The following is a 21,344-nucleotide window of genomic DNA, read 5'->3' on the forward strand; positions in this document are numbered from 1 at the left end:
ATGTATGATTTGTAAAGGTACAGACCAGTGGGAATTGTGCCATGAAAGGGGATAAGAATATCACTCTTTAGAGTCCAGATTTTTTTTTAATTATTCATCGCAATAAGAACTTTTTGTCACAGATTTGGCAAAGACATTCTCTAATTAACATAACATCTCAAGATTATTATATTTAAAATTTTACTCTTTGTTCTTTTAATTTCTGCAAAGGAACTATCTCTTTGAGCATCTAAAATTAAGCTGTACAAAAAATATATAATATTAGGAACAGTCCTCCAAAGCAAGGACAATAGATGGAACAAGCTTCTTTCATTTCTGGTTACAATGATTTGTCTAGTATAGGCAAAGAAAAAACTACACAACACAATTAATAAGTACACAAAGTACACAAGTGTGTTTATTACATTTTTGCAAGCACTTTGTTCTACATTTCAAAAACGCCACCATCAAGCTGTTGGCACATTTATGTACAAAACAGATTAATTGTAATGCCTGCTACAAAGCATTCTTTGTGAAAATACAAACTCTAATACCAGAGAAAAGCCAAAAGCATTAACATCATTACATGAGTTTAAAAGACATAGTTTTAAAAATCAGCACAAACGTTTTAAGACACAAAACTGAAACACTACAATATAGAATCCAAAAAGAGGTTCCTAATACTTTTTGCAGAACTGTAATACCGGTACTGCACATTATCAGAAAACTGTTGACCCCATAGGACAGCCTAAGTGTAAACAAACAAAAACAAACAAACAAAAAAAAAATCAAACAAACAAACAAAAAAAAACCCCAAACCCCCAAATCAAAAACACAATCAAAAAAAACCCCAAAACAAGCAAAAGAAAAGAAAAAGGAAAAAAATTTCAATCAACTAATACTACTTAATGCATTATCATGCCACAAGTAACTATAGTATTACCCTCTACTTACTACAAGAATTGTTAAAAATTACTGATGATGCATGACTAGTAATCATACAAAGAAGAGTTTTACTCAAGAAGTTTTATTAGAAATGCACTTACACTGAGAGAATTCACAATGGTCCAATAAGTGCACAAAACTACCTAAGATTTTTAACACTGACAAAAATGTCTTGTCAGGCTACATCACTTTAAAAGACACTTTACAGCATTCTTGTAGCATTAGAAATAGGCAAAAAAAAAAAAAAAATCCACCAAATTTGGTCCAATAATACTGACTTTTCTTAAATAGGGGTTTTTGCGCTTTTTTTTGGTACAAGTAATTCTTTCAAATTAAGATGAGCTAACTTTCTGATAACATTTTCCTATCAAAATAAAGGTTCAAATATATTACTACACTTTCAAATAATAAGCTCTGTAGTGGTCTTTCACCTTACTTCAACGTAATACAGGTAAACCAATGTGTAGGAAAGCTAGAAGCCAAGCTATAACATTTATGGAAGTTTCCTTTAATATATCTTTTACAGTTCAGACAGGTGCAATCCATTTAAATTTTTAAAGCAGGTAAAAAGACATCTGACTCCTACAGCCACTGTATTTGGATATATTACTTTCATAAATGTAGCTAAGCAGTAATTTCTTACATCATCACATGAACAGCTCCAATTTAGCATAACCATCATTGAATTAAAGAGAGATCATTCTGTAAAAAACTATGGATAACTATATCACTTAATTAACAATTGTCTATATACCATAACTCTTTAACAGGTAGCCGTGGTATTGAATTCCTTCAAAAGGCAAGTGGCCATGCATTGTTAGCACCACGGTTTGCATGCTCACAATACAAACAGGAATTATCACCCATGGAACTTTGAACAAGAGAATATTCTTTAAAAACATCAATAATAATACAATGTTAACAAAGATAAGAAGCACTTTTTTCCTTTTTTTTTCTTTTTTCTCTTTTTTCTTTTTTTTTTTTTTTTTTACCCACTATTACAAATTTAGAAATTGCACCTTTGATTGTTTAAAACGTTCTTAGGACCTTCATTCAAGCTGATTAGGGTCCATCTGGCGAGTTTTCCAAATATAAAGGAAAGTCATCAGAATTTTTTCTTTATATATTGTACATCATGTACAATGGTCCCTTTGAAGTATACCTGTAGTTAAAGTAGTTACTTAACTCAAAACTAAAAAGTATAAAAAGCTACTTTTTTTTTTTCAAAAAACATATAAGAAACAATGCAAAAGGTGTTATGCATAACACATACAAAGTGATTAAAAAAATCAAACACATATTTGTATTTGATAATAGTTTAGTATCCTTGATCTAGCAGAACTAATTAGCTTAAAAGGATTCAGGAAAGGCTATTTAGGAGCTTTGTGGTACAGAATGGTCACACAAAGTAAGAACTAATTAAGAAACCAAGTGCTAGACAACCAAGAATTGTACATGGGTGATATGTAAGTCACCCAAACTATCTTTTGTGAGAAGCACTTTCAATTGTTTTTAAAATGGTTGGATGGCCTTTAGTTAAACAACAAAGCATTCACATGTTAGAAAGTAAGACAGGGTTTCTTTTATGTGTAAGCATTGAGCCGCTCTTTAGAGCGAGTAGAATGAATATCATGAAGCTCTTGTTCCTCCTTTGATTTAATATCCTCATATTTTTGCATTCTGCAAGCATCTTTCACATAGGCCCAGTTGGCAGACAAGACCATGAGATAATGGACCTGCAAGAGAGGAAACACAAAGTCAGGAACCCAGAAGGCTCGTCAGAACAGCGCACATTCAGACTTGAAAGCTATAGGTCAGAGACCGGGTTTTCATCAGAAGGAGCTAAGCACGGTTAAGTTCAAGAAGTAGTACAGCAATGTGATTGAAGTTCAAGCCTGAGCTTCATTAATCAGATTACTCAGCTCACAGCTGTTATTCTTACCATGACTAGGAGTTGGTAGCAATGGTTATAAAAAAACTTAAAGGAACTGAAAAATCATCAAATAGTCCTTGCTTTACTATTTCAGCTACTCTGCAAATCTACATAAAGAAATGCCTTCTGGTTATTTCTTGCAGACTTTCCCACACTGAATCACTACTTGCAAAGTAGTTCCTTAAGAAAAAGCTATGCTGTCAACACATCATAGTCTTACAGTTACATATCTAATACAATTACAGAAAGATTTGCTACTTCTTTCTTAAAGTTAGCATTAGCTTCCCATTTAGCCATAACTTCTTTAATCTACAACCCCAGCTATTTTTTCAAAACAAGCTAATCTGGCAAAAAAATGTCAAAAATTGAAAAATATGGTCAGCTAGGCAAAATGTGACAAAATATAGTTACAAATAAACTTGAGGTCTTAAAAGGGCACACACCTGTCACCATTTAATAATCTTACGTCACTGTTATATTAATTATACGATTTATGTCAATTTTTAAAATGTAAAGAAAAATTTTAAAGTGCTTCATACAATTTTAAAAGACAACTTCTGTATACATCATGAATGGAGCAGAAATGATGTTCATGTTTCATGTAAATTTTTGAATATGTAAAAATACTTATTTTTAAAGAAAACAAAATTAAGAGCTTTCCAAGCGTTCCATCCAAAAATGAAATGAAAAATTATCTGAAAAGATGGTGAAAAAAACCTCACAGCCTGTGGTTATTATACAACTTATTTGCCAGTATAGGAGACTGGACCCGACTCACTTGTAGCTAACGCAAGTCACTGGAAGAGCTATGATGGGGATGACAGAAAGGCTGTGAATACATCTGAGGATTAAACACCAATGTAAATGATATTGGCAATATTCTTACATGAACAACTGTTTTTTTTCACAGGGCTTTGAATAAAATTAATCTGAAAGTCAGTGAAAAGTATCTTACCAATAAAAATATCATGTTCTGCAAATGTTTTCCATCATAAATAGAGGATTTAAAACACCTTATTTGCCTTTGAGATGGAGCTTAGTTTCTGTTGGAGCAAAGAACTGCTCTCCTGTCCACTTCAGCTTCCCAAGTCTGGGCCTTTTAGGACATCTGCAGACTTTGAAAATTTTCCTTTCAAAGGTGGACCTCAAATGTCCTACCTTCAGTCTGCTGAATCTCCTTGCAGGGAGCCTCTGACCTTCTCAAAACTTGTCTCCCTCTCACCTTAAGACATGCTCTGTAGGCTCTGTATTCAGCCAGAAAATAAAAATTTTCAGTAATGGAATTTAGCTGGTTTATTCTACTACTCTCTGGATATTTATTCCTCCTCTAGCAGGCTTTCAGATACTTTCTGATAAGAGCATCCCTTAAATTGATTTTAATCAACTGCCTCAGAGTCCACAGATAATTTCCTGATATCAAAACGTTTCCACCCCTTCCTAAGAAATTGAGAAGCTAAACTAGGATGCAATTAGTGGAAAATGGATAGAGTAATCATAAAACCACCTTGAGATTATGGAAATTCTCCTGTTCATATCAGCTTGTTGTAGATCTATGAATATCTTGGATTCATACTAAACGAATAGAACCAACTTAGTATATTCTTTTTTGGAAATGCCGATGTTGGATTTTTTCACAAATGCTTGGTGGCAACTGTTGCTGATTAATGCAGGATAATGTACATTTCTTAATCTGTGTAATTAAGATCAAGGAAAGCATTCTGAAACCCTTCACAAGATCAAATGTTTTTGGTGTCTGTTTTTGTCCTGGTGGTTTATGGCAAGCTTTCATGCAGTTAATCCTATTTGAGGAATATGGACTGAGTTGAGGAGCCATAAAAGAGAAAGAGGTGTTCAGAGAATCTGTCCATTAGGAAAAATATTATAGATAGTAGTATTTCTACATATCTTTAGGGTTTTCTTAATAACTTATATCCTGGTTTTGGCTGGGAGAGACAATTTTCTTCTTAGTAGGCACAGTGTGCATCACAGAGTGCAAGCCATAGTTTGCTTTCACCTGGAGGGGCATCTAGTACACCTGGAATCAACTGCCCCAGAGGTGGAAACACAGCCCTACCATTTGCCATGGATTGATGCAGGCTGTGCTGGAACAGGGTGAATCTCTGGCACACCTGCAGCACTTTGATGATAGCATCATATGGGGCAATACAGCAGAGGAACTTTTTGAGAAAGGGAAGAAAATAGTCCAAATCCTTCTGAAAGCCAGTTTGGCATAAAACAAAGTAAGGTCAAGGAACCTGCAAAGGAGATACAGTTTTGGGGGAATAAGATGGCAAGATGAACATCGTCAGATTCCAATGCATGTGATCAACAAGATAACAGCAATGTCTCCACCAACTAGTAAGAAAGAAACACAGGATTTCTTAAACATTGTGAGGGTTTTTTTTGAGAATGCACGTTCCAAATTACAGTCTGATTATAAGCCCTCTTTGTCAAGTGACCCAGAAGAAGAATGAATTCTAATGGGCTCCTGAGCAATGACAAGCCTTTGAACAAATTAAATGGGAGATAGTTCATGCAGCAGCCCTTGGGCCAGTCCAGGCAGGGCAAAATATAAGAAATGTGCTCTACACCGCAGCTGGGGAGAATGGCCCTACCTGGAGTCTCTGGCAGAAAGCACCAGGAGAGACCTGAGGTCAACCCCTAGGTTTTTGTGGCCAGGGATACAGAGGATATAAGGCTTGCTACACTCCAATTGAAAAAGAGATACTGGCAGCTTATGAAGGGGTTCAAGCTGCTTCAGAAGCGATCAGTACTGAAGCACAGCTCCTTCTGGAGCCCTGGTTGCCAGTGCTGGGCTGCATGTTCAGAGGGAGGGTCTTCTCTATGCATCACACAACTGATAATGCACGAAGTAAGTGGGTTGCACTGATCACACAATGAGCTCAAATAGGAAATCCCATGTCCAGGGGTCTTGGAAGTGAACATGGACTGGCCAGAAGACAAGAGAAAGAGGTGACACTTGCTGAAGAGGCCCCTCTGTAAAATAAATTGCCAGAACATGAGAAGCAATATGTCCTGTTTGCTGATGGATCCTGCTGTATTGTAGGAAAGCATTGGAGGTGGAAGGTGGCTGTATGGAGTCCCCTACAACAAGCCACAGAAACTGCTGAAGGAGAAGGTGAATCAAGTCAGATTGCAGAAATGAAGACTATCCAGCTGGCTTTAGACATTGCTGAATGAGAAAAATGGCCAATACTTTATACTGACTCATGGATGGTGGCAAATGCCCTGTGGGGTTGGTTACAGCAATGGAAGCAGAGTAACTGGCAGCCTGGAGGTAAATGCATTTGGGCTGCCACATTGTGGCAAGATATCACTGCCCTGGTGGAGAACCTGGTTGTGAAGGTACGTCATGCAGATGCTTACGTACCTAAAGGTCAGGCCACTGGGGAACATCAAAACCACCAGCACATAGATCGGGCTGCTAAGATTGAACTGGCCCAGGTGGATCTGTATTGGCAACATAAGGGTGAATTATTCATAGCCCAGTTGGCTCACAACAACTCAGGCCATCATGGAAGAGATGCAACATATAGACAGGCTCGTGATTGGGGGTGGACTTGACCATGGACACTATTGCACAGGCTATCCATAAACATGAAATATGTGCTGCAATTAAGCAAGCCAAGCAGTTAAAGCCTCTTTGGTTTGGAGGATGATGGCTAGAATATAAATATGGGGAGGCCTGGCAGATTGACTATCCCACACTCCCACAGACAATGGTGGAAGGAACCACTGGATGATTGGAAACATACCCTGTGCCCCCATGCCACAGCCCAAAACACTATCCTAGGCCTTGAAAAGCAAGTCTTATGGCAATCTGGTACCCTAGCAAGAACTGAGACAACAGAACTCATTTCTGAAACAACTTCATAGACACCAGGGCCAAAGAGCATGGCATTCAGTGGGTATATCACATGTATCATGCACCAGTCTCTGGGAAAATCAAACAATACAACAAAACAATACAGTGTAAAGACTAAGCTGAGAGCAATGGGTGGTGAGACCTTCAAAACTTGATACAGATTTAGCAAAAGCCACTTGGTTAGTCAGTGCTAGAGGGTCTGCCAGTGGAGCTTGCCCTGCCCAATCAAAACTTACGTACTGTGGAAGAGGATAAAGTCCATGTAGTCCACCTTAAAAATACACTGGGGAAACAGTCTGGGTTATTCCTGCTTCAGGCAAATGTAAACTCATCCATGGGATTGCTTGTGCTCAAGGACCTTGATATACTTGGTGGGTAATGTGGGAGGATGGGGAAGTTTGATGTGTACCTCAAAGGGGTTTGATTTTGGGTGAGAATGGCCAATGAATTAAATCGTATATACTGCTATAAAACACTATATATTATCACTTCCATGGCAGCTATATGTGCACCATGGCACCAGGCACCTCACAGCACCTGTCTCTGCCACTCCAGATCTGGGGACCTGAATCCGACTCCCTTTCATTTGCCACATTAATGAAGAATGAACATTGAGGAAGAGACCAGACGAGGGCAGCAGTGATGGATTTGTAACTGACTTCAACATGCAACAATCCAACACCAAACACCGTCTTTCCTGCAATGAAAGGCTGTTACAACACATGGAGCCCAATGCCATGGACTAAATGAATTCAATGGGCTCTTATAGGGGTGGTCCATAGACAAAGGGAATGATATATGTGTACAGCAAAAGACAGGAAAGGTGATGGTATACTGGAAAGTGTGGCATCATGTAAACGGTATGGAATAAGGGTAGATACTGTCCTGGTTTCAGCTGGGATAGAGTTAATTTTCTTCTCAGTAGCTGGCACAGTGCTGTGTTTTGGATTTAGTATGAGAATAATGTTGATAACACACTGATATTATTAGTTTTTGCTAAGTAGCGCTTACTCTAAGTCAAGGACTTTTCAGTTTCCCATGCTCTGCCAGTGAGCAGGGGCACAAGAAGCCAGAAAGGAGCAGAGCCAGGACAGCTGACCCAAACCAGCCAAATGGATATTCCATACCACAGAACATCATGTTGAGATATAAACCTACAAACCAGGGGTAGTTGGCTAGGGCCACTGATCGCTGCTCAGGGACTGGCTGGGAATCAGTCAGTGAGTGGTGAGGAATTGTATTGAGCATCACTTGTCTGTTGGGCTTTTTTCTCTTTTTCCTGGGTTTTAGTCCTCCCCCCCCCCCCCCCCCCCTTTTTTTAATCTCAATTGTTGTTGATTATTTGTTTTTGTTTGTTGGGGTTTTTAAAGTACTTTATTTCAGTTATTAGATGTTCTTATCTTAACCCCTGATTTTCTCCTTTTCCCTATTCCCCTCCCCATCCCACCTGGGGCAAGGCAGGGGGGTAGTAAGCAAGTCACTGTGCAGTACTCAGTTGCCAGCTGGGGTTAAACCACAACACTACAGCACAACCTGTGATGATAGTGCAAGTGCTGGAGACGGCAGCATGTACCATGTTACTCTGGGACACTGATCACGATTTAGCACACAGGAAAAATAAATCCTTTGTATCTAACTCAGCTGTTCCAAAAGTTTTCACCATGAGTGGTCTCTGGATCAGGCATTTCTAGATCAAATAAGAGACACTAATGCTGAATCCCCATTCTGCTGAATGAAATTTCCTCCACAGTAAAACCCTTAAGAAAAAGAAAAAAAAAGAAAGAAAGAAAGAAAAAAAGGCTGATAATCCTAAGAATTTTGTCATCTCAGACAACTACAATTTGCATCCAATGAAAACACCAGTGCTTGTCCTTAGAGGGTAAGATTTCAATTAAAAAATTCAACCTGAACCTTGAACAGCTTGTAGAAATGAGAATCATGGAAGTGGGGAGAATCTGAGCAGTGTTCCCAGATCTTCCTGACCTTTTAAAACACATCTGTTAGAAAGCTTCGCAATTGAAGAGTACATGGCGAAAATGGGACCATGTAAGCACATTTCTTATCCTCACAAAATATTTGTTAAAGACCCAGTAAGAGACAAATTTAAACTTAACGTCTTGCAGTTTTACTTGGCATTTTTCTTCTATTAAAAAGTAGACAAACTCTTCAGAAGCTACATTGAGCACAGTCTGACCTTCACTAAACCCTCATTCTTTGCCCATCCCTTCCTTAAAAAAAGTTGCAAAACCAAACATGTGAAATAACTGCTGAAAACTCTTGGAGTTCACATTCACTAGAAGTAGAATGACTTTCCTGGAAACAGCTACTTTAGCTTATATAATCTCAAATACATATCCATGTTATGTAATGACATAGAAGTTTAACAGTCCCACTACCTTTGTTTTCCTGTTTAACACCAAGTTCCTAGATAACATTGTCACACTAAGGAGGTCATCTCTAAGTGGCTGTCTAATTGCATTTTGCAATTCCATGACCTGAATAGCCTGAAGCCAGTGGGGCCCTGTAAAGGCTTATTCAGATTGAAGCAGGGCAGCTTCCACATTCTGCCTCAGGATGTTTCAATTACAGCGCAGGGTCTTTTCCGCACCTATGAAACATTCCTGCTTAGATTTCTTCATAAGGTGCAAGTATGCTTTAACCTTCAAAACTGTAGAATTGTATCTAGGCTAGGAAAGGTTTTGATGTTTTGTGTTTTGGGGTTTTTTTCCTCTTTCCTTTAGGACATCTCATCATCTCAGTAGGGCAGAAGTCTATATAACTATTTTCCTCCCCTACAGGCATTTTATATCCTGCAGAATAGCACAGTCATACTGGGAGAGAAGGACCAGAGCACTTCTACATTTCCCTTCTTGTTTCAGGAGAACTGATTGCATCTCCATCTTGCAGTACTTAACTTCTATGGAAGTTCAAGCCGAAGAGTGCTGCTCAAATAGCAGCTTCTGAGAATGGAAACTGTATTTCATAATTCAGTTTGCTGCAGTGGCTTTAGGAAGACATCACAGGCAGGATGCTTACTAGCTTTACAGCCAACCCTTTGGGACAGTAGAGATTACATTTAAACTACTTCATGTCTTCTGTTTCTATCTGCCACAACACTGACAACAGTAAAAGTAACAAGTATTACTTCGATGGTTGTTTCTGTATCCATCTATTATCTGTTCAGACATAAGAAAGAATAGTAATGTTCAGAATCATGCATAGTCCAAATTAAGTATGATTCAAAATCCTGGGTATTTTTTCCTGTGCTCAAGACTCACAGAAAACATCTACAACATAAATAAATCTATCAAGTTTTTTTCATCTTGAGCTGAAGTCCAAGAATGATAAATTGTCAAAACAAACTATTTGACATTTTCCTTCTTTGCAAAATAAAGCTTTCCCTGATGTATACTTTAAAAATTACGAGTTTTTCTATGCATTGGTCCTAACTCATAGGTCAATTCTCTTTTTGAACCCCCAAACAGCATTCTTCTTTGCAGACTAAAGAGGCAGCCAGTGAATTGTGAAAAAACTCAAACATTCATATACAAATCTGAGACAAAGAGAGAGACTAAAATAGTAGGAATGGAAAAGTTGTGACTTGTGACCAAAAAAAAAAAAGATTTTTTTTTGTGGTTTTTGCACAAATTACTACAATTTTTAAAAGTGTATTTAAAAAATACAGTTTCATGAAAAGTATTTTGGTGACAGATGGTCTTAATATTTATGAACAAGCTGATTTCTTTGGTGAATTTCATGACAAATATTGACAGTAAAAGAGTTAAAGAAATCTGCACATATTTAATAATCTGGCACTTGCAAATGTCCAGAGGTGAGGATATAGTGGATAATATGAATGTCATTTCAAAGAGAAGATTTTACCGATTCAGTTATTCAGCAGTCTCATTAATGACACACTACTATTACTGGTAATAAATATAATATACTTTACTATTTCAGTCAAATGGACTGTTTTAGTTTAAAGTAACTGTTTGCAAGAAATGTTTTCAAAGTGCAACAAATTCATAAGCTTTCTCTTCTGTAGAGGACTGGTATTTTAATCTCATTTTTTTGTTAAGATGTCTTGTTAGATTTCATAAACATGGAGATCTGCTGCTGCTGTGGATATATAAAAGACTGACTTCATTAAATCCTACTTGTGATTATTCTTGCAACAGCATGTATAGTGAAGGGCATTGGTTCTCCAGCGACTTAAATAGCTTCTGCACACTTTGTTCCTCACACTAGCCCATTGCTGATACCTTATTACTTTCTACTAATTTAAGCATAGGATCTGGGGAAAAAAAATATTGTCTTCTTCCTATATGAGACATTTAGGACTTAAAAATTCATTCTCCCTCCCCTAAATTACTTCTTTCTTGATTACTTCTTTCTTGGGAAAGCAAACTTGCCTTAAAGAAAGAGAACCTGTTAGTATCTGCATGTCCAAGCACAAAATTCTGAACTTTCCCTCATGTCCTGTCCCTGGTCTTTGGGCTACTCTGTCAAGTATGAAGCACACTGCTCAACCTATAAATGTCATCCAGTATGCTGGTTTTAGAAATTACCACCATCAAATAGTGGAAGGTGCTAGTCTTCCTCAGGTACGCAACAGATCACAATGAGAGGTTAAAAAGAAACATTTAATTACAAAATTGAAATATATACAACACAGTTGCAAACATTTCATAAAGCATAAGGTTACCAGCACTTGGACACTACACAATTTACTAGCACTTAGACCCTTAACAGATTTCTGTTGAAACAGTTAGTGTTATCATGCCTGCTCTGTGCAGTCACACAATCCAGTAAAAAGCATACATGGGAATGGGTGACTTCAAAAATAAGTGAATAAGTGTGAGCCATTACAGTGAATTCCTAGTGGATTAGTGCTTGGTGTAAAGCATCTACGGCATCTTTGATATGCTACTGTGAGCTCTGAAGGGGTTTTTTCAAACTTCATTGAAAGTATCATGTATTTAACTACATGGGTCAATATACATACTTAATAAAAAATAAAAACTATCCACTGAAAATGCATTTGTTTTCACTGAAAATCTTTTGGCAGCTATTCTGATTCAAAACTCCTCTTTGAAATGCAGAACTGTTATCTGAACAAATTAGCATTTGATAATTACTACTGAATATACTTCAAAACATTACTGCACTGGAGAACTAAGGGTCTCTTGGATATACTTTCCTAACACTAATATATGTAACTATATGTATAGATGATAATAATTACTATTTGGTCACCATTTTTTTCAGCTTCCAGTTGAAAAATCTCAGTTTGGGGAAATCAATTAGATTATTAATATAATTATATTCTACTATTGTACTTATTATTTGTAGTCTTGAAACAAAAATTGCATTGAAAATATGTATTTTTCACTTAGGTATCTCTGCTCTGTTGGCAGGGTGTCATGTAATACTAAAAAATGGCAGAGAAGAAGAACAACAACAAAAAAAATCACTAATGCAACAGGAACAGTATTCCTAGTAGCATCATTGAATGTTCTCTGATTGTCCTCTTTTATAAATGTAATTCTAAGGAGAACAAAAAATAGGTTTTAATGAAAAATGACTAGTAGCAGTAGTAATAGTAAACACCATCACTAACACTTTTGTTATGGAATACATCAACACCAAATAACAGTCATTTTTCACCTCCCATTCCAGTGTGTATTATACAAACCCACACTGGTACAGAATCCCCATCCTAAAAATAACTTTATGTTCAAGCAGACACAGCAGACAAAAGACAGAAGAGCAGGGCACTAGCACACACACTTTTTTCTCAAAGAAACATGGTCATTGGCAAAACGTTATCAAATTTCAAGCAATCTTCATTATTAAAAAAAAAAAAGCATCAAAAATAAGTCCTGACAGAAAAAACGATGCATTCACATATACGTCCAGAATCGATAAGAGTCCATTCCTAAAATAGCAGTTTGGAAAGCCTGTGAATACCCAGAAAGGCTTATATCATAAAAGTTTATTACTATGGTTCTGAGACAGACAGGTGAGTTCAGATGCTTGTCTGAACACAGCAAGAGAATAGTAAAAATATTTAACATGTACTTAAAGGTGAGTGTTTTTTATTCAAAAAAAGTAATCATGACATTCTATTTCAAAGGGAATCCATCAATATATTTAAAAAAAAGATAAGAGAGAGTATTGAAATACAGAATTCTGGTTTAGTAATAGCATTGAGTGATAGTATGGAAACTGAAAAATTGATACTGAGTAAGAACCAGAATGTATTAGCAATTCAGATGACAACAGAAGTACAGTGTTGTGTACCTTACCATAGCAATGACTGCTGCTCCAGCTCCAGCAAGTGCCACAATGAACAAGTGGAACGTCATATTTAGCTGCAAAGGGGGACAAAGAACATGACTTTCATGGTGGTATGTTAAACAAAAGCTGAATAAAGTCAGAACAACGTTGAGAAATAATTACCTTCCTGGTGCCACCCTTCCACAAAAGTAATGATTACTAATATTTTTCCAAAAGATTGACATCACTACATGACATTGTGCTTATGCTTGTTTTGTTACAACACTTCTATCAGGGATAAAGTATAATTCTAATTAAAAATACTGTGTTTGAATCATAACAGGTTAAGAAAAGTAATTATTTTAAAATAAACAGTCCAGAACTTTTTTCCCTTTTTTTTTCATTTGTTTGTTTGTTTTGGTTTTGGTTTTGGTTTTGTTCCCCCAAGTTACAATACTACCTTATCATACCTACAAACGTTTGTGGTGGTGTCTCTCATGGCAGAGAGCCTGAGAAAACCTCATTTTCTCTAGTTAGCTGTAGCTTTCCATCCTCATATATTGATTTACTTCCCTTCCAAATGTGCCAATGAAATTTGATCATAGTGATATAACATAAACCAGGTTACCTAAATAATCCAAGTACACTACCTTCCTCACCCCATCCCAAATCAAATGATTACATTTGATTTTCATTTCAGTGATCTGGTTTACATAGCAGCCACTGAGTGCTGACTGCACAGCAAGGGTTAGATTTTCTTAGATGGTTTTGGTATGAAGGCAGATATTGTACCTTTACTCTAAGATTTATTTAAACAGTAAGACCCAGTGAAACATTCAGCAAAGTACCCTCTGACTAGAGAGAGGTCAAGATTTTAGCCTCTCTTTTTATTTTTAGATGTCATTTTGTTTGTCCTGTTTTCATCTTTGATCACTTAAAAACAAAACCAGCTGCACTGAAATAGGTGGCCTTTTCTTAAGGGAAAAGCTACAGAGATAAATGTACTCAGAGTTATTATCCTAACATACTGAAAGATTTGGTCAAATCCATTTGAAATCTTGACTCTCCTGTCACAACAGTAACCACAAGATCTTCAAACAGTGATTCATTATATAGTCCTATTCATTGTGCAGCAGGTGCATTAGATTTCAAAAGCATCTCAGTAAAAATATACATGACAATGGAATTCTTAAAAAAATAATAAAGTGCAAGTGTATTTACAAAACAAATGGCTGGAGAAATTGCACTGACTATATTTGGTACTTGGGAAAAGACTTGGAAAAGTACTTGCTGACTGTATTTTCCACTGGGATTTTATTTCATCACCATAGATAGAATTAGAACATTAATAGCAAGAAGAAAACACACATCAGTTACTTCCTACTGTAACATATATATTACAGATATGCCAAAAATATTATCACATTTATTCACCTCATTAGAGTCACACATCTTGATGAAACTTTCTGATGTGGTGCAAACCTTCTTTTCCTCTCCAATAGTTACAATACCTGGAGCAGAATAAATATGCACAGTATTTAGTATTCTTAGTACATAACAGTTTACTTCATATGAGCCATAAAAGCTAAGAAATAAAAATTCTGGGCAGCTTTGCAGAAATCTTTAACAACAAAATCGATTATTTCTTGATGATCAGGGGGCTGGAGCACCTCCTGTATGAGGGCAGACTGGGAGAGCTGGGGTTGTTCAGCCTGGAGAAGAGAAGGCTTGGGGGAGGCTTATATTTGCCTTCCAGTACTTAAAGGGGGCCTACAAGAAAGCTGGGGAGGGTCTTTTTATCAGGGAGCGTAGTGATAGGATGAGGGGTAGCAGCTCTGAATGGAAAGATGGTAGATTTATGTTAGATATTAGCAAATCTATCTAATAGATAAGACATTAGCAAAATTATTGTGAGGGTGCAAGACACTGGCACAGGTTGCCCAGAGAAGCTGTGGATGCCCCATCCCTGAAGGTGTTGCAGGCCAGGCTGGATGTTCTTTGAGCAGCCTGGTCTAGTGGAAGGTGTCCCTGCCCATGTGGCAGGGGCTTTGGAACCAGGTGATCTTTAAGGTCCCTTCCAAACCAACTCATTCTATGATTCTATGACAATTTCACTCAGCACAAAACTTACACATCACCTATTTAGCAAAATCCCTGAGTAGGAAACATGCAGGTAATAAATTTCCCACCATTTTTCACAAGGTGTTCACTCTTGATTTTGATCAGCACAATAATCAAAGCACCAGAAAATTATTTGCGACCAGTATATGTACATACTATGTTGTTCACAAACGTTCTCAACCTTCATGCAGACAAATGTGCCATATCTTGTTTTCAGACATGTTTATCTAGAACAAAGTTCTTTCACAAACATATACGTTATCATAATAATAGTTTCTTTATCAGCAAGAATAACTAGGAACTGCTACGTTGCTTCCTTTATCCAATGTCCAGATACTAGATCAAAGACTAGCATGAAGAAAACTGGTATAACTGTTATCGTGAAAAATGGTACTGTTCTTTACTATTAGTAATCAGCAGGTTTTACACTGAATTTAAAGGAAAACAGGTATGTTCAAAGACCACACTTTTTATATGTTAGTGTTCTATGCACATTATAAATAGAATTAATAATAAAAAATAGGCACAAATATTAGCAAAATAAAAGGTCATAGAAAGAATTAATACTCTTGATGACAGCTGTACAGATAATTGCTTTCCAAACTCACCTATCATGCGGGGGGGCGGGGGGGGGGGGGGTAACAATCAATAAATTTTAATTCCCCCTTCCCTCATGAAAGGAATAATATGAAATATTTTATTTTGTTTCAGGATAAGTTAAATGTTTAATATGAACCAAACTGTTTAATTCCCAAGTGATACAGCATTATTTTATACCTCAAAATAACAATTAAAAATATACTGTGATTTTATATTGGGCCAAGTCAACAAAAGAAAGACTCGAGGAACTGCCTGATGAGACTATGATTACCCAAAGCTCTGTGGGCTGAGAAACCGTTGAGTCCAGAACATCTAGATTCAAATCAGTCTCACGGTGGAAAGGAAGTGAATCACCACCAACATGAGAATTATCAGACTTCTAAAGATTCTGAACACCCTTTTGTCCAAATTTCCCATCCCCTCAAAACACACAGGTGCATATCCCACTTTATTCTAATCTCCACAGTTCAGGCTTTAGCTTCTCTCTCTCTTTCCCCACCAGCCTCGTAGAGTGTTACTATTTGTATTGTGACTCCTCATCAAAATTTTTGCAGGCACGGAATCTTGTCCTGTCCCTATTCACCTCTGCAGAGGCAGATGATAACAGGATCTCACATCCCCAAATCAGTTTCCTACCACAAGATTAAAGAGTCATTCTCCAGATAAATGATGAATTAAGCATTTTAGACAAGTTGCAACAATTCCAAAGGAAGAGACTAAACAGAAGCCCCAAGCCAAATTTCCAGTGCTCTGGGAAGATGGACAGTGTTGATTCAGTTTTGTCAGGCCTGGAAATGCAATGCATCTCTAAAATACTGCCTTGATTAGTGGGTAAAAGGATAGAAAGAGATGCTTAACAATTGTTTCAGAAACACTGAAACAGTTCATTTCAGATGCATGGAAGAAATGCAATGGGATGCTTTCTTCCGTGAAACCTTGCTCTACATTTATTGCTCTTCATTCACGTACCATACTGGCGAAGATCCAAGCAGAGATTAGCTCCGTCCACTACAGTTGCATTTCGGCAAATGGTCCACAGATTGAAGTACATGTAAACAGGCAGAGAAGTGAAAGCCGTAACACCAAGCCAGGCCAACATAAAGATGTATGTCAGCATAATAAACTGCAGTAAAAGAGGGAAAAACAAAACCAGTGGTAAGTCAGAACTTAACTGATACTCCATTGCAAAAAAAGAAACGTCGGAGCAGTAACAAATGCATCTCTGGGTTTGCCTGTTTCTGTCCTTATTTAAATTACATTTTTGGTCTGATAATCAATTCATGATCTGGTCAAAGTGAGTGACAGAGCACTAACATGATGTTTCTGAAGAACAAGCAGTTATGTTTCCAGAAGTGCAAGCTTAACTCACATTCCTGTCAGTCACTCTTGGTCCTATGATTGATGCAAAGCACCACATCTGAAGTACAGACAGCTGTGTGTTTTGTGAAGCATGTCTCTCCCTCTCTCTCATCACCACTATTCCAGAGTTAAGACAAGAGGCCACATGGTTGTTTTTTCCACTATCAATCATAACGCAAAAAAAACAGAATGAAATACTATAGCTTTTGCTTGCTTCTGCTTTTAAAATCTGGGCCTTAATAAACACAAGTCATTATCCGTGGCTGCCACAGAATCTCACTGGCAAATCAAATTTTCATTGAACCAATGAGACAATGTATTTGCCATTTTGTTACTGTCTGTAGACATATTTGGGGTCGAAATACAAGGGAATTTGTCATTCAGAACAAACTAAGGACACTTACCTCTGTTAATAAGAAAAGCATTAAATTACAATGCTTTGCAACATGTGTTCTCCAAAGGCTGTATGTTTGGGGTTTTTTTAGCCATGAGCTTAAAGAGTATAGTAATCTGCTTTTAGGAGGCATTTAACTCTACTTGCCTTCAGGACCAGTAGTTACGCTGGCATACCCAGTTTTGCATATATGTAAGTATGCTACATTACTACTCTGTTGTTAACCTGAGATGACTAACAGACACATTCATCAATAACAAATTTCCTTTTTATTTTATGCTGTGGAAAGACTATGAAGAAGTTACATGGTTAAATGTGGAAGATAAGTCAGCCTCTAAACGTCGAATCCAAATAGCCGCAAGATATGATGGCTTCAGAAATGTTGATGAATCTAAACACATTTCTGAAACAAAAATGTTTCACCACACTAACATTTTTCTAGTTGCTTAACCACAGAAAAACATTGACTCTGAGAATAAGAAACAAGAGATATTTTTGAAAGCTGAATAAGCTGGTCTAAAATCTGTTTAAAATTAAACCTTAAAGAGTAAATAAGGGGAAAATGGAAGATATTTTCTAGTTCTTTTTTAATGTAAGATCTCTCATATCAGGCGATAAAGAAAAAAGCCTAATATAAATACAGATTTTTTGTTACAGAAATCAAATAAGGTCAGACACAGAAGAGTTGTAAATAGTAGTAAAAATTGTTGGAGGGGTGGTTTGTCCATGTGAACCTGATCAGGAAAAGCAATCCAGAACGACAAAAGGTTTGAAGTTTAGGTGAGGTAGTTTAATTACTTTAAAGTTATGGGATGGACATTCTCAAGCAGTATTAAAGGGACCTTAACTTGATTTACTTTAACTCACTTCCAAAGGGTACTAAATAAAAGCCATTTTAATTCAGCGGAAGTGTATTTACATAGGGATTTAATGTAGTTTAATTAATCCAGTTTAAAAATCAGTTCAGATTAATTTTCCTGATTGTCCCTAGGTAGATGAGTCTTGCAGCAGTAGTTTGAAAAGCTGAAGAATTAATAGCACTAAAAATAATTATAATAAGGATACAGGAAAGTAAAAGATAAAATGGAATAAAGAATTGAAGTATTCTGTTCAAAACTTTGGGTATCTGCTTTCTATCCTTTTCTTTATTTAGCACTTAACACTTCAGCTTTATCTGCCGGTTTGTAAGTTATGAACCATTTTAACTTTTCCCTTAACATCAAACTAGTTTAAAAGGGAAACTGATGTTTCTAATTTATGTTTAAAGATTTTTGAAAATGTATTCATGCAGATAATGGCTGTCTTCCCTTCCAACTTTTCCCCAAAACACACTTACTAGAAAGATAACTGATAAAACAGAGAAACTGATAGCAAAGTCTATAATAAATATACATGCTTGAATGTTACAGTAGACTTTTCTATGTGCCAGTTGCTTTATATAATGGAAATTCTATTCCATCTACTGCAGATAAAATAGTCAATACAAGCAAATACTTTCCTATACCCACTCCTGTTTATCTTTTCATTATCGCTCCTTTATTGTTTTCTCTTTTTTTTTCTTTCTCTATATCACAGTGTTAAAGCTATTGAGACAACATCTGGTTCAACCCCAGGCACTCATTTACAAATAATTACTTGGAAAATTACTTGGAAATGTAGATTCACTTCAAGGCTATGAATTTCCAACTAAAATGCCATGTCTGATCTTTATTATCAAGCTACAGTTGTACTTAATTTTTCTAAAGAAAGAGCAAGAAACGAGAAAAACGCTCTGTGTTCTCAGAACATCCTTTAAAATCTCAGTTTGTTATATTCTAGAAGTATTTTAAAAGTAAAACCAGCCTTCTAGCTTATATCCTATGAGTTTGCCAAAAACAGGTAAGTCTTATTTTTGAGCCTTCTTCCAGAATTTCTGGCCTAAATATTATTTAATAAATTTAATACATTTCTCATTGTGGTACATGCATAATAATAATTTAATGGAGAATCTTTAAATCTTTGATATTAGTTATATTACTAAACTCTAGTAACTGTTTTTAAGACTGGGCTCCATAGATTCATGCATCTTCCTATTCTGTGATTACCACCAAACAAAGTAAAAAGATCAGCCTTACTATGAGCATTACAATTCCTATTTAATGTCTTTTTGTTTTCTGATCTGTAGTAGGGATAAAACTCTCTGTAGCTTTGCTTGCTTAAAAATCTGTACTGAGAAAATACAAAGCACTGGTATAGCAAAGAGGGGAAAAAACAGAACTTAATAGCCTCTAAAAAAAATATCTGCCTTGGGCAATAGAATAAGAGCAGGAGAAATCTGTCAGATGATGGCTGCCGGGAGTCACAAGAGCTGCCTTCTTAAAGAGAATTGCCTGCTTGTTTATGGAAGGGATTCTCTTTGGAAAACATGATTCTGTTTGGTTAAGTATCTCAGAAAAAATGAATCAAATGCTGATTTCATTTTAAAAACATATTTTTTAAAAGGAAGAACTTCATTTTTCCTCTTTCAGTCACTTTCAACTGAAGAGCCAGTGGCCAACGATATGCCCAAATCCATGTTATAAAACCAAGAAGACAACGCGGTGGGGGAGGGCAGGGGGGATAAGAGACATTTCCTTTGTTTCTTGTAAGAATAACTATAATGCAAAACTTCAAAAATTCATGTTAAATCACTTGGTTGTTATGAGTTATCCCTGGAAGCTGCCATCACTGATATCTGTGAAGCAAACCACAAATATGTTATCTGGGCAATAATATACTTTCTGCTGTAGGAGCAGTACAAAGGAAAATATTAACCTTGCAAAACAAGTTATTAGTTTCTAGCAACACGAGGTGTTAGCTTATAAATTCTTGTTATAATGGGGTGAAATTGTGATGTATACTTTTTTTTAAAACCACAGTGAAATATTTTTTTTTTTGATCATTTTCTCTGCTATTACAATCTTCCCTCTTTGCTCTAGAGACCTTACAAGAAATGCTTAAGGAGCCTGTTCACTCCAGGAATTAAACTCAGAACACAATCTGCTGAGATTCAAAGGGATCTTTCTCCTTTGAAGTAGCATTCTGTTATGTGACAAGCCAAAGATTTATGAAATAGCAGTACAGCATCTTAAAGAGGTATCACAGTTTGTTCTTTTGTATGCTATCTATTGCGTTGGTAGTGAAAATTGCTTTCTCTGATCAGTTCAATTTTCACTGAAAGCAGCTAAACACATAAATCAAAAAAAAAGCTGGAACTGATAGTGAAATTCATCTACCAAATCATGAAGATAAAAGTTCATTAATCAATACTCGGTTCACATCAACAAAGAATAGCTAATGTGAATAATTATTTGAACAAAACAAATCTTCAGCCTTTGGAGCAGATTTCTTGTACCAACACCATGGATGGCAATACCTTCTTGCCAGATTTTATAAGCTTTTCACTGCCAGTAATGGCTTTCCTGAATCATAATTTATCAAAGCAAGCAAATCATCAACCTTTCTGGAAAGATTTTTTTATAAAATCTGTTGCACAGACCAATGTCAGGAACTGGAGATTTCAGAGCATGCTCTGAAATGGTATGTATACAGCACAACAGCTTTCATGGTGGGCATAGCTCTCTGAAATCCTGTTTCCATGGAAAACATTACCCAAATCCTATTTATTTCAATACAATCGAGATTTCAGTTACTACTTTCTTTTTAAAATGCACGGGTATTTGTCCTGTGAAAAGCACATTCATTGAATTTCAAACACTTTTCTTGTTTTAGTTTTGTTATAGATATTTTCATACCCCTGAAGAAACATTTTATGATTGCTTCAGTGACCCTAAGGACAGAGACAGTGAAATTGTATCTAAAAGGTATGA

The 21,344-nt window shown here is 36.5% G+C and overlaps 1 protein-coding gene across 2 annotated transcripts in view; it reads right to left on the reverse strand.

Moving 5' to 3' along the window:
• Nucleotides 1–367: 367 nt before the first annotated feature.
• The window catches only part of GPM6A (glycoprotein M6A), a 139,651-nt gene continuing 118,674 nt past the window's right edge, over nucleotides 368–21,344 (reverse strand). For both annotated transcript variants that reach the window (XM_056326283.1, XM_056326282.1), the window contains exons 4-7: nucleotides 16,713–16,866; nucleotides 14,457–14,533; nucleotides 13,052–13,117; nucleotides 368–2,660 (exon numbers count right to left, since the gene is read on the reverse strand). In XM_056326283.1, coding sequence (XP_056182258.1) covers nucleotides 2,508–2,660; nucleotides 13,052–13,117; nucleotides 14,457–14,533; nucleotides 16,713–16,866 — 450 coding nt within the window. In that variant the 3' untranslated portion in view covers nucleotides 368–2,507. The remainder of the gene's footprint in view (nucleotides 2,661–13,051; nucleotides 13,118–14,456; nucleotides 14,534–16,712; nucleotides 16,867–21,344) is intronic.

Source organism: Falco biarmicus, chromosome 1 (genome assembly GCF_023638135.1).
Source record: "Falco biarmicus isolate bFalBia1 chromosome 1, bFalBia1.pri, whole genome shotgun sequence".
Classification (NCBI taxonomy): domain Eukaryota; kingdom Metazoa; phylum Chordata; class Aves; order Falconiformes; family Falconidae; genus Falco; species Falco biarmicus.